General features: G+C 47.7%; 1 protein-coding gene across 2 annotated transcripts in view; it reads right to left on the bottom strand.

Moving 5' to 3' along the window:
- LOC140429816 (stathmin-like) overlaps nt 1-16,982 on the bottom strand; it is a 56,884-nt gene that overhangs the window by 24,361 nt on the left and 15,541 nt on the right. For both annotated transcript variants that reach the window (XM_072517276.1, XM_072517286.1), the window contains exon 2: nt 12,492-12,572. In XM_072517276.1, coding sequence (XP_072373377.1) covers nt 12,492-12,504 — 13 coding nt within the window. In that variant the 5' untranslated portion in view covers nt 12,505-12,572. The remainder of the gene's footprint in view (nt 1-12,491; nt 12,573-16,982) is intronic.

The raw sequence follows: 16,982 nt of genomic DNA, 5'->3' as shown, positions 1-16,982 counted from the left end.
CCCCGATCATGCCACGTGGAACATGCGAGGGGCCAGTTAAATGGGTCAGTTAAACAGTTGCGTGGAGCTTGAAGGAGGATGTTGTGTTCATGCAGGATACACACCGGAAGTTGGGTGATCAGACGAGGCTGAGGAAGAGATGGGTGGAGCAGGTGTTCCACTCGGGGTTAGGTATGAAGACGACGGGGGTGGCGATGTTGGTTAATAAGAGTGGCTTTAGAGATGAGGAACATGGTGGCCGATCCGGGGAGTAGATATGTGATGGTCAGTGGGAACCTGGAGGAGATGCTGATGGTCCTGGTGAAAGTTTATGCCCCGAATTGGGACGATGTGAACTTTGTTAGGGAGGATCCCAGACCTGGACACGCATCGACTGATTATGGGGAGGGATTTCAATATGGTCACAGATCCGAGTTTGGACCGGCCGAGTCCCAAGTCATTGTACTCCCGGATCGACCTTTTAGTTATGGCCAAGGCGCTGCTGGCGGGGTTGGCCGACTCTCGTGTACTTGCCGATTGTGATTTCTGATCACAAAGCCACATTGGGTGGATGAGGGGGATATCCAACGGGAGGTTGGATGTTGGGCTGTTGGCGGATGAGGGTGTGTGAGAGTGGGTGAGGGTTGCCATTCAGGGTACTTGGAGGAGTTGAACAATACAGGGGAGGTCCGGGGTCAGCAGACGTCAACTGACTCACGGAAGCAACATGGGGGGAGCAAAAGAGCTAGATGTGGATCTAGCGGGGGGGGGGGCGGGGGGGGATTTTATGGTTGCTGCTGCACTGTCCGAGGGGGAACTGAAAATGGAAGAGGTGGTCGGGACGGGGGTTCCCCGCCTGGGGGACTGGAGGGTGCGGGAGGCGCGGGCACGGGACTGGCCTAAGATAGTAGATGGCTAGTTGGCGGGGTGGGGGTAACCCCCCAATCCGGCTGATCACGTGGAATGTGAGAGGCCTAAATCGGCTGGTTAAGAGGGCCCGAGTGTTCGTGCACCTAAAGGGACTGAAGGCAGATGTGGCCATGCTTCAGGAGACACATCTGAAGGTGGCAGATCAGGTCAGGTTCGAGGCTGGATGCGAAGAACAGAGGGGTGGCAATACTGATTGGAAAGCGGGTGTCGTTCGAGGCCAAGAACATAGTAGCGGACAAAGGAGGTCGATACGTGATGGTGAGTGGTAGGTTGCAGGGGACGGAGGTGGTACTGGTGAATGTATATGCCCCAAACTGGGACGATGCTGGATTCATGAAACGGATGTTGGGGCCTATTCCAGACCTGGAGGTAGGGAGCTTGATCATGGGTGGGGATTTTAACACATGCTGGACCCAGCATTAGATCGCTCCAGATCTAGGACGGGGAAGAGGCCGGCTGCAGCTAAGGTGCTTAGGGGGTTTATGGACCAGATGGGGGGGGCGTAGATCCGTGGAGATTTGCCAGGCCTTTGGCCAGAGAATTTTCTTTTTTCTCCCACGTACATAAGGCCTACTCCCGGATAGATTTTCTTGTTCTGGGCAGGGCACTGATCCCGAAAGTTGAGGGAACGGAGTATTCGGCCACAGCCATTTCAGACCATGCCCCGCATTGGGTGGAGCTAGAGCTGGATGAGGAGGGACCAACGCCCGTTGGAGGTTGGATGTGGGACTGCTGGCAGACGAGGAAGTGTGTGGTGGTGTATCGAAAGGTATCTGGAGGCCAACGACAACGGGGAGGTGCAGGTGGGAGTAGTATGGGAGGCGCTGAAGGCGGTGGTCAGGGGAGAGTTAATCTCCATCAGGGCTCACAGGGCGAGGAGAGAGGGCAGGGAAAGGGAGAGGTTAGTGGGGGAGATTTTAAGGGTGGATCGGAGCTATGCAGAGGCTCCTGATGAGGGACTACTCAGGAAGAGACAAAGTCTCCAGACGGAGTTCGACCTGTTGACCACAGGGAAGGCAGAGGCACAGTGGAGGAAGGCACAGGGGCGATATATGAACATGGGGAGAAGGCGAGTCGGATGCTGGCACATCAGCTCCGTAAAAGGATGGCAGCGAGGGAAATAGGCGGAGTCAAAGATGGCAGGGGAACTACGGTGCGGGGAAAGTGAATGAGGCTTTTAAGGCCTTTTACGAGGAGCTGTATAGGTCCCAGCCCCCAGGGGGAAAGAGGGGATGCGGCGATTTCTGGACCAATTGAGGTTCCCAAGGGTGGAGGAGCAGGTGGTGGTTGGTTTGGGGGTGCCAATTGGGGTGGAGGAACTGGTTAAGGGACTGGGGAGCATGCAGGCAGGGAATGGGTTCCCGGTGGAGTTCTATCAGAAGTATGTAGACCTGTTAGCCCTGTTGTTGGCAAGGACCTTCAATGAAGCAAGGGAGGGGGGACCGTGCCCCTGACAATGTCGGAGGCGACAATCTCTTTGATCTTGAAGCGGGATAAGGACCCACCGCAATGTGGGTCGTATAGACCGATCTCACTCCTCAACGTAGATGCTAAGTTGCTGGCAAAAATTTTGGCCACGAGGATTGAGGACTGTGTCCCGGGGGTGATTCACGAGGACCAGACGGGATTCGTAAAGGGTAGGCAGTTAAATACTAATGTGCGAAGGCTCCTAAATGTGATTATGATGCCATCGGTGGAGGGAGAAGTGGAGATAGTGACAGCCATGGACGCGGAGAAGGCCTTTGATCGGGTAGAGTGGGAGTATCTCTGGGAAGTGTTGAGGAGGTTTGGCTTCGGGGGAAGGTTTATCAGTTGGGTCAAGCTCCTGTATAAAGCCCCGGTGGTCACGAACCGGCGAAGGTCGGAGTATTTCTGGTTGTATCGAGGGACGAGGCAGGGGTGCCCCCTGTCCCCTCTGCTGTTTGCATTAGCAATTGAACCTTTGGCCATGGTGTTAAGGGAGTCGGGGAAATGGAAGGGGGTGGTTCGAGGGGGAGAGGAACATCGAGTGTCGCTGTACGCAGACGACCTGTTGCTGTACGTGGCGGATCCAGTGGAGGGGATGGTTGAGGTAATGCAGATCCTACGGGAGTTTGGAGACCTTTTGGGCTATAAGCCCAATGTGGGAAAGAGCGAGTTCTTTGTGATCCACCCGGGGGACCAGGGAAGAGAGATAGACGACCTACCATTGAGGAGGGCGGAAGGGAGCTTTCGATACTTGGGGATTCAGGTAGCTAGGAGCTGGGGGGCACTGCACAAACTTAATTTGACGCGACTGGTGGAACAGAGGAAGGAGGATTTTAAAAGGTGGGACATGCTGCCACTTGCTGGCGGGTAGGGTACAGTCGGTTAAAATGGTGGTTCTCCCGAGGTTTCTTTTTGTATTCCGATGCCTCCCAATTGTGATTACTAAGGCATTCTTTAAGAGGGTAAGTAGGAGCATTATGGGATTTGTGTGGGTGAGTAAGACCCCGAGGGTAAGGAGGGGGTTCCTGGAGTGTAGCAGAGATATAGGAGGGTTGGCGCTGCAGAATTTGGGTGGTTACTATTGGGCAGCCGACGTGGCAATGATCCGTAAGTGGGTGATGGAGGGAGAGGGTGCAGCGTGGAAGAGGCTGGAGATGGTGTCCTGCAAGGAACGAGCCTGGGGGCGCTGGTGACGACATCGATGCCGCTCTCGCTGACAAGGTACACCACCAGCCCGGTGGTGGCGGCAACGCTAAAGATCTGGGGGCAGTGGAGACGACACAGGGGTGCGACGGGAGCCTCGCTATGGTCCCCGATTAGAGACAACCATCGGTTTGTCCCAGGAAGGATGGACGGGGGGGTTTCAGAGCTGGCATCGGGCAGGGATTAGAAGAATGGGGGACCTGTTCATTGACGGGACGTTTGCGAGCTTAGGGGCACAGTGGATTCAAGATAGGGTGATTTCGGGCGTATGGGTCGGGGAGGGCAAGGTGTCGGTGATATACCAGGAGATGAAAGAAGAGGGGGAGGCTTTGGTAGAGGAGCTGAAGGGTAAATGGGAAGAGGAGTTGGGGGAAGGAGATTGAGGAGGGGCTATAGGCAGAGGCCCTAAGTAGGGTTAATTCCTCTACGTGTGCCAGGCTCAGCCTGATACAATTTAAGGTGGTTCATAGAGCGCATATGACGGGGGCGAGACTGAGTAGGTTCTTTGGGGTCGAGGACAGATGTGGGAGGTGCTCAGGAAGTCCGGCGAACCATGTCCATATGTTTTGGTCATGCCCGGCACTGGAGGGGAGTTGCAGGAACAGTATCTAAGGTGGTGAAAGTCCGGATCAAGCCAAGCTGGGGGCTAGCAATATTTGGAGTAGTGGACGAGCCGGGAGTGCAGGAGGCGAAAGAGGCCGGCATATTGGCCTTTGCATCCCTAGTAGCCCGGCGAAGGATCTTGCTAATGTGGAAGGAGGTGAAGCCCCCCAGCGTGTGACGAATGTGATATAAAATAGTTACTTTAGAGATACTAGTTAATGTAATGTAGAAATAAGCCACTTTGATTCTTTTAGTTAGGGACAAAGGAATTTGGGACCGCATGGAAAAAGCAGGAAGAGGTGTGTCTATAAGAGTGAGGATGCATTGATAGGGGCCAGAGAAAGGGATTGGAAGTGAGCCAATCAGAATGGATTAAACAGGTCAGGAGGGACCTTGGCTGACCTATGTCCGTCGAGTATGTGAAACTTGATACCATTTGAACTGATTTTGCAGAGATTCCTTTGTCTGTTAGTTCAGTCGTTTTCTGGAGTGTAAGAGGCAGGACGTCCTGTTACATTCTGTAAGATGATTAAGCTTGCAAGCTAAATAAATAACTTCTGTTTACGTGCGAATCCGTCTCAACTTTTATTGAGGCCAGACTGACAGAGAAAGAAAATAGGAGATCAACATTTGGTGCCGAAACCCGGGATTTCTCTGGGCGATCCTGTTCCAACTGCGAAATCAGAATTAGACTGATTATGAACAGGAGGACGGGAACAAAGGGCCCTCAATGTAGAAATGGAAAACGACCAGCATTGATTGTTCCCCTCTTCTTATCGTCTGATTAGTCTGGTCACTCGCGGTTGGCACAGAAAGACCGCCTCGACGAAATCACAGGTCAGTCTGGGGATTAGCACTTTAATTGATGGGATTTCATATTGTTGTTTCGGCTTGGGTTAGGGTTTTGGGCTGATGTGACTTTAAATAATAAAGGTTCAGTCTATTATTGGGGTTCAGAGGCTGATGTGACTTTAAATAATAAAGGTTCAGTCTATTATTGGGGTTCAGAGGCTGATGTGACTTTAAATAATAAAGGTTCAGTCTATTATTGGGGTTCAGAGGCTGATGTGACTTTAAATAATAAAGGTTCAGTCTATTATCGGGGTTCAGAGGCTGATGTGACTTAAATAAATGGGGGTTCAGTCCAGTATAACTGTTTTTAAATCTGAAGATGGTTCAACTCTATGTGTGAGTGTTTTAAATATATAGTTGATTAAGCTAAAATTGTCTCCTTGGACTGTAAAGTTCCGAGGTCTAGTTGAGATTGTGAGGTTGAAGCAGAAGTCTCTCAAAGGGTTAACAGCAGCAGGCGGAGTTGAAAACAGACAGTGCTTCTCACTCAGGCCTTGAGATAACAGTCTGCAGTGTAATCGGATACCTTTCCTTTGAGTCAGTGAACACCAGCAAAGTTACGTTTTGAATTAATTAAAGGAAACCAGTGGGTTTCTCCACCTCTTTGATAAAAGTTATTATTTTCGAAAGCAATTGATTGAAATTGCCAGAATCTTAAATTTTACTTACTTGAAATAAGGTTTATCTCATTTTATCTGGAGATTAATAGAAACTTAAAGAAGATCATGGACACCATTTTAAAAAATGTCAATCTAAAGATGATAATTGATTTTGCTAATACTTATGATAGTTGATTTTGCTAATAACAGTATGTATGTAACAGAAAAAAAACTTGTTAAAAGAAAAATTGTTAAGATAAAGAAATAATTAAGTTGTAAATGTTATACAAGTTTGTGTTAAGCAAATTGTAAATTTAGTTCTGAGTTGAGATCAGAGCTAAGCTTGCAAGTTGCAGTAATTCAATTTGAATTTTCAAACATTTTTAAGTTTAAAAAAAAAAAAAGAGAGCAAATAGAGAAAAGAAGGACACAGATCTTGAATGCGTTGAATAGCACATTTCAGGGGCCCATGAATCTTTCTGTTATCTTAGACCTAAAACCTAGGAAGATTGGTGAGCCATAGGAATGTCTGGGGCGTTTTAATGAAATCTACCGGGGGCAGTCAGGCGATTTGCTGTATCAAAATGGTCAGAATTCCCCTCAATACTGTGCTATGTTAATGCATTGCCTACCACCTTCTGTGGTTACTGCTGTGAAATGTAATAACATGAATTGGACAGAGAACGACCCTTCCCAGATGGCAAGGGCAGTCAGATTTTACTGGAAGGAGGGTGTAGGCCAAGAAGGAGGCTCAGTTACAAAGGTTAAGACTGAGTATGTAATGAAAAAGGATGATCTGCGATCCCAACAAGCGGCAGAAATGGTAGTTTACCAGCAGGAGCTCCAATATAGTGACTTTGGGTGGGTGGATCAGCGAAGAGGAGGATGAGACAACAGTGCTATATTTCTATCACCCCCCAGTGGTGGACGTTAGACATTGAACAGCCACTATCACTGCATCACGTTACCCTGGCCTATGACAGAACTGGACGAAACAGGGAGTTGGAGGACAAATACTGGCCATTACTTGAGACCGAATGGCCAGTCAAGGTTACAGCCACAGTCACGGGAAAAGAAGGTACAGCCGATTTTGTTACAATATCACCACATTTATGGCCACAGTCAGCTTCGGTAAGCCCTCATATTACACGTCAGGTCCATGACCAGTACCATGCCAGGGATATGGGGCGAATGGTCAGCATCTTACCGCAGCTCGTCAGAATAGGTATGAGATATACCTTTTGAACAATCCACGTCTGACATTTAAATACTGTACCACTATCAATCCAGCCTGTTTTCTTAGTGGTCCCCCTGTCCATGAAGACGCACCTGGCCACGACTGTTTAGCCTTGATTCAGGTTCTTGCACCCAACCGGGGCCACTCAGCCGGGTGGGGCATTCTGAGCGTATTGACACTGGGAGGTGTGGGGGGTTCCTTGGCTGTTAGTGATCGGAATTATTTTATTTGCGGCCTTACCCTTTTGGGAAATGAAACCTTGGGAGCCCTCGGGGCAATAACTAAGGAGTTGTCTCAGCTACGGTTGTTTGCAATGCAGAACCGGTATGCTCTTGACTATCTTCTGGCCCGTGAGGGTGGGGTATGCGCCATAGTACAGGGCAAGTGTATTATGGGTGTTCAAGACTTGACCGCTAACATCACTAAATTTATGGATCGCATACGGGATCACTTGGACGGGATGCAGGATCCTGGCTCTTGGGGTAACTGGGGATTTGGAGGATGGAAGGACTGGTTGATAAATATGGCCATGTATCTAGTGGTAGCTATCGGCTGCATCTTTGTGGGCCTGGCCATCCTTAAATGTGTGATGGGTAGAATGCTGGGTGCACTGGATCAGATCACCGCCCCAATCACCGAGAAAAAAATTTAACTGTTAAAATCCATGAGGGTGAAGCAGATGAAGGGGGGCTAAGACAGGAATTGGAAATGCAGCGACGAATCTTTTTAGATGAGGAACCGTAGCTATAGATTGGATAGTTCGGTTATCATGGAATGATAAAAGGAGGGAATGACGAATGTGATATAAAATAGTTACTTTAGAGATACTAGTTAATGTAATGTAGAAATAAGCCACTTTGATTCTTTTAGTTAGGGACAAAGGAATTTGGGACCGCATGGAAAAAGCAGGAAGAGGTGTGTCTATAAGAGTGAGGATGCATTGATAGGGGCCAGAGAAAGGGATTGGAAGTGAGCCAATCAGAATGGATTAAACAGGTCAGGAGGGACCTAGGCTGACCTATGTCCGTCGAGTATGTGAAACTTGATACCATTTGAACTGATTTTGCAGAGATTCCTTTGTCTGTTAGTTCAGTCGTTTTCTGGAGTGTAAGAGGCAGGACGTCCTGTTACATTCTGTAAGATGATTAAGCTTGCAAGCTAAATAAATAACTTCTGTTTACGTGCGAATCCGTCTCAACTTTTATTGAGGCCAGACTGACAGAGAAAGAAAATAGGAGATCAACACGTGGAGGCCTGGATAAACAATATGGCTGGGTTTATCAAGTTGGAGAGGATGAAGTTTGCCTTGAGAGGGTCTATGCAGGGGTTCTACAGGTGGTGGCAACCGTTCCTAGACCATCTCGCGGAGTGTTAGATGAGGGTCGGACGGCCGCAGCAGCAACCTAAGGGGGAGGGGAGGGGGGAGGAAGGGTGGGTTTCTCTGGGGGGCTTTTGAGCAAGAAAATACATGAATGATACGGAAACTGACATGTACGGGAAGAATCCTATGTACGAAGTTCTGTATCTCATTGACTTGCTATGTTCATGTCTTGCCACACGAGCTTTCTTTCTTTTCTTTGTTACGGGGGGGGGGGGAGGGGGGGTTGTTTATATGGTGGAAAATATTGTTGAAAAATTCTTAATAAAAATGTATTTTAAAAAATATACAGGGGAGGTCACAGCCACCACGCTAAGTGAGGTACTTAAGGCTGTAGTTCGGGGGGGGAATTTATTTTGATCCGAGCGCATAGGGAGAGGGTGGTATGTGAGGAAAGGACGAAGTTGGGAGAGAAGATTCTGAGGGTAGATCGGAGTTACTTGGTGGCGCTGGAGTAGGGGTTAACGGAGAGGCAGAGGCTCCAGATGGAGTTTGGGTTAGTGTCCACAGGGTAGGCTGTGTGGCAGTTGTGGAGAGCCAGAGTATGAGTACGGGGAAAAGTCAAAAAGGATGCTGCCCCATCAGCTGAGGAAGCAGGCACGGGAGGTTTGTAGGGTGAGGAACAAGGATAGAGTGGTGACAGACCCAGATGGGGTGAATGGGGCATTTGAGGCCTTCTATAGGAGGGTGTACGAGTTGGAGCCTCTGGCCGGAGAGGAGGCGATTCCTGGATGGCTTGGAGTTCCCCAAGATGGAGTGGGAAGAGGTTGCAGGAGCTGGGGTGATGCAGGCAGGAAAGGCCCCGGGGCCGGATGGGTTCCCCTGTAGAGTTTTATAAGTTTGGTGCAGAACTGAGACTGTTGTTAGTAAGGACGTACAATGAGGCAAGGGATAGGGGAGCTCCCTCATACATTATCGCAGGCGTCCATCGTCCTGATCTTAAAAGAAAGATAAGGACATGGGAGCCCGGTATTGTTGCTGAACTTCGCCGGTGCTGGCATCACGAAGAGAGGACTATATGCCGGGGGTGAAAGAGGAAGACCAGACAGGATTTGTGAAGGGGAGGCAGTTGTCCGTGAAAGTGCGCAGGCTGCTTAACGTAATTATGATGCCCTCAGAGGGCCAAGAGGTAGAATTAGTAATTGCAATGGACGCAGAGAAGGTGTTTGATCAAGTAGAGTGCGTGTATTTGTTGGAGTTGCTGGGGCGGTTTAGGTTCGGCCAGGGGTTTGTGGATTGGGTTTGTCTATTGTACAGAGCGTCAGAGGCAAGCGATCAGATGAACCGGATGAGTTTGGGGTACTTTGGGTTACATCGTGGGATGGGACAGGGGTGTCCACTCTCCCTGTTGCTGTTCGCCTTGGCGATAGAGCAGTTCGCAATGACGCTTAGAGCGTCGAGGGGTTGAGCGGGAGGGTTGCCGAGCAAAGGGTCTCGATCTATGCGGACAATTTGTGGCAGCATTGGAGGGATTATGGAGATTTTGAGGAAATTTCTTCAGTTTTCAGGCAACAAATTGAACATCGGGAAGAGCTAGATGTTTCCAATTAATTCTAGAGGGCAAGAGAGGAGGTTTGGGGAGCTGCCGTTCAGGGTGCTGGGGGTGAGTTTAAGATATCTAGGTGCTGCAGAGCTGGGCCCAGCTACACAAATTGAACTTGGCACAATTGGCAGAAGGAATGAAGGAAGGCTGATTTCAAGAGGTGGGATGTATTGCTGTTGTTACTAGCTGGGTGCAGACAGTGTAAATGACGGTGTTGCCCAATATCTTGTGTTCCAGAACCTTCCTATCTTTGTTCCCAAGTCCTTTTTCAGGGAAGTTAATAAAATTAAAATAAAATAATCACTTCAAAGTAGGCTTCAATGAAGTTACTGTGAAATGTCCCTGGTCGCCCCCAGTGCCTGTTTGGGGAGGCCGGTACGGGAATTAAACCCGCGCTGCTGCCTTGTTCTGCATTACAAGCCAGCTGTGTAGCCCACTGTGCTAAACCATCCCCTTTGCTAAACCAGCCCCTTAAGGGATCATTTTGGGGTTTGTGTGGGCAGAGAACATTGCAATGATGAGGAAAAGGGCAGTGGAGGAGAGATCGGTTTGGGGAGGATGGAGGTGGTGTCGTATAGGGGGAAGAGCTTGAGGGCACTGTTGTTGGCACCTCTTCTGTTCTAGATGGTCAGGCACTCCGTGAGCCCGATGGTGGTTTCGGCATTACGGGTATGGAGCCAGTAAAGGCAATATTTTGGGCTGGAGATATGTGACAACCATAGGTGTGTTCTGAGAGGCTGGATGAGAGGTTCCGGGGGTGGCTGCAGGTGGGGATAGAGTACTTTCGGGACTTGTTCATAAGGGGCAGGTTTGAGGGGTTGGAGGAGTTTTACGAGGGAACGGCTTTAGGTATCTCCAAGAGAGATTTTATGAGGAGAGAGGTGCTGTCCTTCCTGGGCTGTCGCCTCCGGTGTTGTAGGAAAAGTTGTTGTTGGAGGACGATATAGGAGGTGTTGGATATTTACAAGGAATTGATGGAAAGGGAGAACATGCCAGTGGAGGAGATTAAGCGCAAATGAGAGGAGGAGCTGGGATGGGAGGTGTGGGCTGGGATGTAGGTAGAGGCTTTGTGGAGGGTAAACCCATTCTCGTTGTGTGCGAGATTGAGCTTCATCCAGTTTAAGGTGGTGCATAGGGCTCACATGACGGTGGCAAGGTTGAATCAGTTCTTTGTGGGAGTGGAAGACAGGTGTGGGCGGTTTGGGGGGGCGCGAATCACGCCAACATGTTCTGGGTGTGTCTGAAACCGAGGAGTTTCTGGCAGGGGTTCTCAGATGTTATGTCCGAGGTTCTGGGTGTGGGGGCGGTTCGGAGTCCGGAGATGGCGATATTCGGTGCGTCAGAAGATCCACGAGTCCAGGTGAGGAAAGCAGGCGATGTATTAGCCCTTGCCTCCCTGATAGCCCGGAGACGGATTTTGTGGTGTTGGCAGGACTTGGAGCCACCGAAGGCAGGGTTTGGGTGAGTGACCTGGCAGAATTCCTGTGGTTGGAGAAGGTCAAGTTCGCTTTGCAAGGGGTCGGCAGAGGGGTGTGGGGTAATGCCCAATGTGTGCGCGGGTGACATTGTCCGAGGGTGGAGGGTGTGGGGGATCCTCAAGCTCACTTAGAGATCAGGGCACCCTTTCAAAATGGCAGCCAATCTCGGAGGAGCCGGTCTGGCCAATGAGTTCAGCTCTCAGTGATGAAAATAATTCTATAAGTGTGGGCTAAATCGGTAAAAAACTCCCCAGTACCAAAAAGTGACTAAGTGTGGTTAGATAGTGGTGGGGAACTCGCCGGTAGAGCCGGTGAGAAACTCCCAGCAAATCCCACCACAAATGACACTTTTCCATTAGATCGCGCCCCATATCTTTTCCACTAGTTGGAGCCTATAAGAAATTGACACGTATATGTAAAATGTCAACTTCATAAGGTGCTAACAGAGTAAAATGGTATAACAATTTAACAAAAAGAGAGACAGACACAGCTATCACGAGCTGCAGAGTCTCCCAAAAACAAGTTATTGCGAAACAGGTACCAGTTAAGATCAAAACTTAACTGAGCAGATTTTGGCATCGCTGAAACTGAAGACAGTTTTCCCAAATGTGGCCACATAACCTCTACCTGGTAATTAATTGCTGGATTTAGCTCATAAGAGTTATATAAAATGATGTGAGAGAACAAAGGCGTCTCAGAGTTCAGGGAACATGGGTAGTTGGAATCAAGGGGTAATTTCCTTAATACTGAGCGTGTATAGCCATCAGTGTACTTGTGTTGTAGTGTAATATAGTTCTTCTTAGTGTTTTGTCCTTTTAGGTTAATAAATATTCTTTATTAATTGTTCACACAACTGGACTATTCCCTCCTGGTTCACATATTTTTCTTACAGTATATCAAATTGAAAATATACACTATTAAGAACCGGTGTTCCCACTTACCCTCTGGGTTTTGGGATACTCTCACATTTAACATCAACAGGGTTCTTAAAAATAGCTTTTAAGATTGTGATAAAAACAACAAAAACTGTCAAAGGAATGCAAATACATGTTACCATTCCTCGCATGTAAATGGGAATTAAAATCGGTTTCTTCATTTCTTTATGCTCTAGTCCTTCTACTCCACCACTCCTGCGCCCCCCGCAACACCGAAAATCCCAAATAGTCATAGTTAGGCATCCCAATATACAAAGTTCTGTGCTTCCAATCAAGGTCACACTTACCAGTACAGGCCATATTCAACAAAAGGGAACAGAAACAAAACTGGACCACTCAGGAAAAATGTTCAATGTAAACAACAGAACCTGTAAAATGAGCATAAAGCAATTTTTTTTTTTAAAATGTAGAAAACACTCATTTTTAGAAAACTAACTGTTCAAACCAGCAAGTTATACAGCTTATTAAAAAAAATATTGTTCAAAAACAGAGACAACGAACTGGAACTTGGTCTAGTTGTCGCATTGTACAAAGTTAATTCATCAATTTGCATTTTTATACCATTTTAACTTAACCAGCCATCTCAATAGGCTGAGCAAGATCAATAAAAACATTTTTTGACACCATGCCACAGAGGAAGATAGCAGGATAGATGACTGGCCAATAGATGATCAAAATGGTAAGTTGAAAGGAGCATCTTAAAAGGATATGGGATAGAGAACTAAAAAGAAAGAATTTCAGAACTTAGGGCCAAGGCAGCAAAAAGCTGATGACAGTGATTTAAATTGGAAACATACAGAACTATACAGCACAGAGATTAAGACCATAAGACATAGGAGCGGAAGGCCATTCGGCCCATCGAGTCCACTCCACCATTCAATCGTGGCTGATTTCAACTCCATTTACCCGCTCTCTCTCCATAGCCCTTAATTCCTCGAAAAATCAAGAATTCATCAACTTCTGTCTTAAAGACACTCAACGTCCCGGCCTCCACCGCCCTCTGTGGCAATGAATTCCACAGACCCACCACTCTCTGACTGAAGAAATTTCTCCTCATCTCTGTTCTAAAGTGACTCCCTTTTATTCTAAGGCTGTGCCCCCGGGTCCTAGTCTCCCCTGCTAATGGAAATAACTTCCTACGTCCACTTCCTAAGTCATTCATTATCTTGTAAGTTTCTATTAGATCTCCCCTCGACTTCCTAAACTCCAATGAATATAATCCCAGGATCCTCAGGTGTTCATCGTATGTTAGGCCTACCATTCCTGGGATCATCTGTGTGAATCTCCGCTGGACCCGCTCCAGTGCCGGTATGTCCTTCCTGAGGTGTGGGGCCCAAAATTGCTCACAGTATTCTAAATGGGGCCCAACTAGTGCTTCATAGAGCTTCAGAAGTACATCCCTGCTTTCATATTCCAAGCCTCTTGAGATAAATGACAACATTGCATTTGCTTTCTTAATTACGGACTCAACCTGCAGGTTTACCTTTAGAGAATCCTGGACTAGGACTCCCAAGTCCCTTTGCACTTAAGCATTATGAATTTTGTCACCATTTAGAAAATAGTCCATGCCTCTATTCTATTTTCCCCAAAGTGCAAGACCTCGCACTTGCCCACGTTGAATTTCATCAGCCATTTCTTGGACCACTCTCCTAAACTGTCTAAATCTTTTTGCAGCCTCCCCACCTCCTCAATACTACCTGCCCCTCCACCTATCTTTGTATCATCGGCAAACTTAGCCAGAATGCCCCCAGTCCCGTCATCTAGATCGTTAATATATAAAGAGAACAGCTGTGGCCCCAACGCTGAACCCTGCGGGACACCACTCGTCACCGGTTGCCATTCCGAAAAAGAACCTTTTATCCCAACTCTCTGCCTTCTGCCTGACAGCCAATCGTCAATCCATGTTAGTACCTTGCCTCAAATACCATGGGCCCTTATTTTACTCAGCAGTCTCCCGTGAGACACCTTATCAAAGGCCTTTTGGAAGTCAAGATAGATAACATCCATTGGCTCTCCTTGGTCTAACCCATTTGTTATCTCTTCAAAGAACTCTAACAGGTTTGTCAGGCACGACCTCCCCTTACTAAATCCATGCTGACTTGTCCTAATCCGACCCTGCACTTCCAAGAATTTAGAAATCTCATTCTTAACGATGGATTCTAGAATCTTGCCAACAACCGAGGTTAGGCTAATTGGCCTATAATTTTCCATCTTTTTTCTTGTTCCCTTCTTGAACAGGGGGGTTACAACAGTGATTTTCCAATCCTCTGGGACTTTCCCTGACTCCAGTGACTTTTGAAAGATCATAACTAACGCCTCCACTATTTCTTCAGCTATCTCCTTTAGAACTCTCGGATGTAGCCAATCTGGGCCCGGAGATTTATCAATTTTTAGACCTCTTAGTTTCTCTAGCACTTTCTCCTTTGTGATGGCTACTATATTCAACTCTGCCCCCTGACTCTCCTGAATTGTTGGGATATTACTCATGCCTTCTACTGTGAACACTGACGCAAAGTACTTATTCAGTTCCTCAGCTATTTCCTCGTCTCCCATCACTAGATTACCAGCGTCATTTTGGAGTGGCCAATTGTCTACTTTTGCCTCCCGTTTGTTTTTAATGTATTTAAAGAAACTTTTACTATCATTCCTAATGTTACTGGCTAGCCTACCTTCATATTTGATCCTCTCTTTCCTTATTTCTCTCTTTGTTATCCTCTGTTTGTTTTTGTAGCCTTCCCAATCTTCTGACTTCCCACTACTCTTTGCCACATTATAGGCTTTCTCTTTTGATATGCTGCATTCCCTGACTTCCTTTGTCAGCCATGGCTGCCTAATCCCCCCTCTGATAACCTTTCTTTTCTTTGGGATGAACCTCTGTACTGTGTCCTCAATTACTCCCAGAAACTCCTGCCATTGCTGTTCTACGGTCTTTCCCACTAGGCTCTGCTCCCAGTCGATTTTCGTCAGTTCCTCCCTCATGCCCCTGTAGTTACCTTTATTTAACTGCAAGACCTTTACATCTGATTCTACCTTCTTTCTTTCAAATTGCAGACTGAATTCTACCATATTATGATCACTGCCTCCTAAATGTTCCCTTACTTTAAGATCTTTTATCAAGTCTGGCTCATTATGGGCAGCACGGTAGCATTGTGGATAGCACAACTGCTTCACAACTCCAGGGTCCCAGGTTCGATTCCGGCTTGGGTCACTGTCTGTGCGGAGTCTGCACGTCCTCCCCGTGTGTGTGTGGGTTTCCTCTGGGTGCTCCCGTTTCCTCCCACAGTCCCAAGATGTGCAGATTAGGTGGATGGCCATGATAAATTGCCCTTCGTGTCCAAAATTGCTCTTAGTGTTGGATGGGGTTACTGGGTTATGGGGATAGGGTGGAGGTGTTGACCTTGGGTAGGGTGCTCTTTCCAAGAGCCGGTGCAGACTCGATGGGCCGAATGGCCTCCTTCTGCACTGTAAATTCTATGATAATCTATGATTCCATAACACTAAGTCCAGAGTGGCCTGTTCCCTCGTGGGCTCCATCACAAGCTGTTCCAAAAAGCCCTCCTGTAAACATTCAATGAATTCCCTTTCTTTGGGTCCCCTAGCAACATTATTTACCCAGTCCACCTGCATATTGAAGTCCCCCATGATCACTGTGACCTTGCCTTTCTGACATGCCCTTTCTATTTTGTGGTGCATTTTGTGCCCCTGATCCTGACCACTGTTAGGAGGCCTGTACATAACTCCCATTATGGTTTTTTGCCTTTGTGATTCCTCAAATCTACCCACAGGAGTCTATGTTGTTTAGTGCTATTGATTTAATTTCATTCCTAATTAACAAAGCAGCCCCGCCCCCTCTGCCCACCTCTGTCTTTTCGATAGGTTGTGAATCCCTGGATGTTTAAATGCCAGTCCTGAACCCCCTGCAACCACGTCCCTGTGATGCCTACCACATCATACCTGCCAGTCACAATCTGGGCCACAAGCTCATCTACCTTGTTCCGTACACTGCGCGCATTTAAATATAGCACCTTTAATTCTCTATTGACCGTCCCTTTTTGTTTTCTTAGTGTGGTGGACCTTGGTTTACTGAGCCTTTCCATACACTGTCATATTTTGTGAGATGGGGACTATTGTAACCTCTCCTAAGTTCTGTCTTTTCATGCTTTTTTGTATTCCTAAGCAGCTACGCTTCCCACTGATTACTTCACCTCTTGGTTCCCTGACTTTCCCTCCCCCCCCCCCAATCTCCTCTTGGTTCCCTGACTTTCCCTCCCCCCCCCCAATCTCTAGTTTAAAGTCCTATTGACCACCCTATTTACTCTTTTCGCCAGAACACTGGTCCCAGTTCAGGTGGAGACCATCCCAACGGTATAGGTTCACCCTGTCCCAAAACTGATGCCAGTGTCCTATGAAAAGGAACCCCTCTTTCCCACACCACTCTTTCAGCCACGTGCTAACTTCCCTTATTCTTGCCTCCCTATGCCAATTTGCACGTGGCTCGGGCAGTAATCTGGAGATTATGACCTTTGAGGACCTGTTTTTTAAATTTGAATCCTAGCTCTTTATAATCTCTAAACAGGTCCTCTTTACTAGACTTGCCTATGTTGTTGGTACAGACATGGACCACAACAACTGGATCCTCTCCCTCCCTCTCCAGTATCCTTTCAAGCCGGTCAGAGATGTCCCGCACCCTAGCACCGGGCAGGCAACATACCATGCGGGACTCTTTATCCTGCTCACAAAGGATACTATCTATCCCCCTGATAATAGAATCCCCTACA

The sequence above is a fragment of the Scyliorhinus torazame genome, chromosome 1, assembly GCF_047496885.1.
Source record: "Scyliorhinus torazame isolate Kashiwa2021f chromosome 1, sScyTor2.1, whole genome shotgun sequence".
Lineage (NCBI taxonomy): Eukaryota > Metazoa > Chordata > Chondrichthyes > Carcharhiniformes > Scyliorhinidae > Scyliorhinus > Scyliorhinus torazame.
The sequence above is the reverse complement of the archived record's forward strand: the minus strand, read 5'-3'. Positions and strand labels throughout refer to the sequence as shown.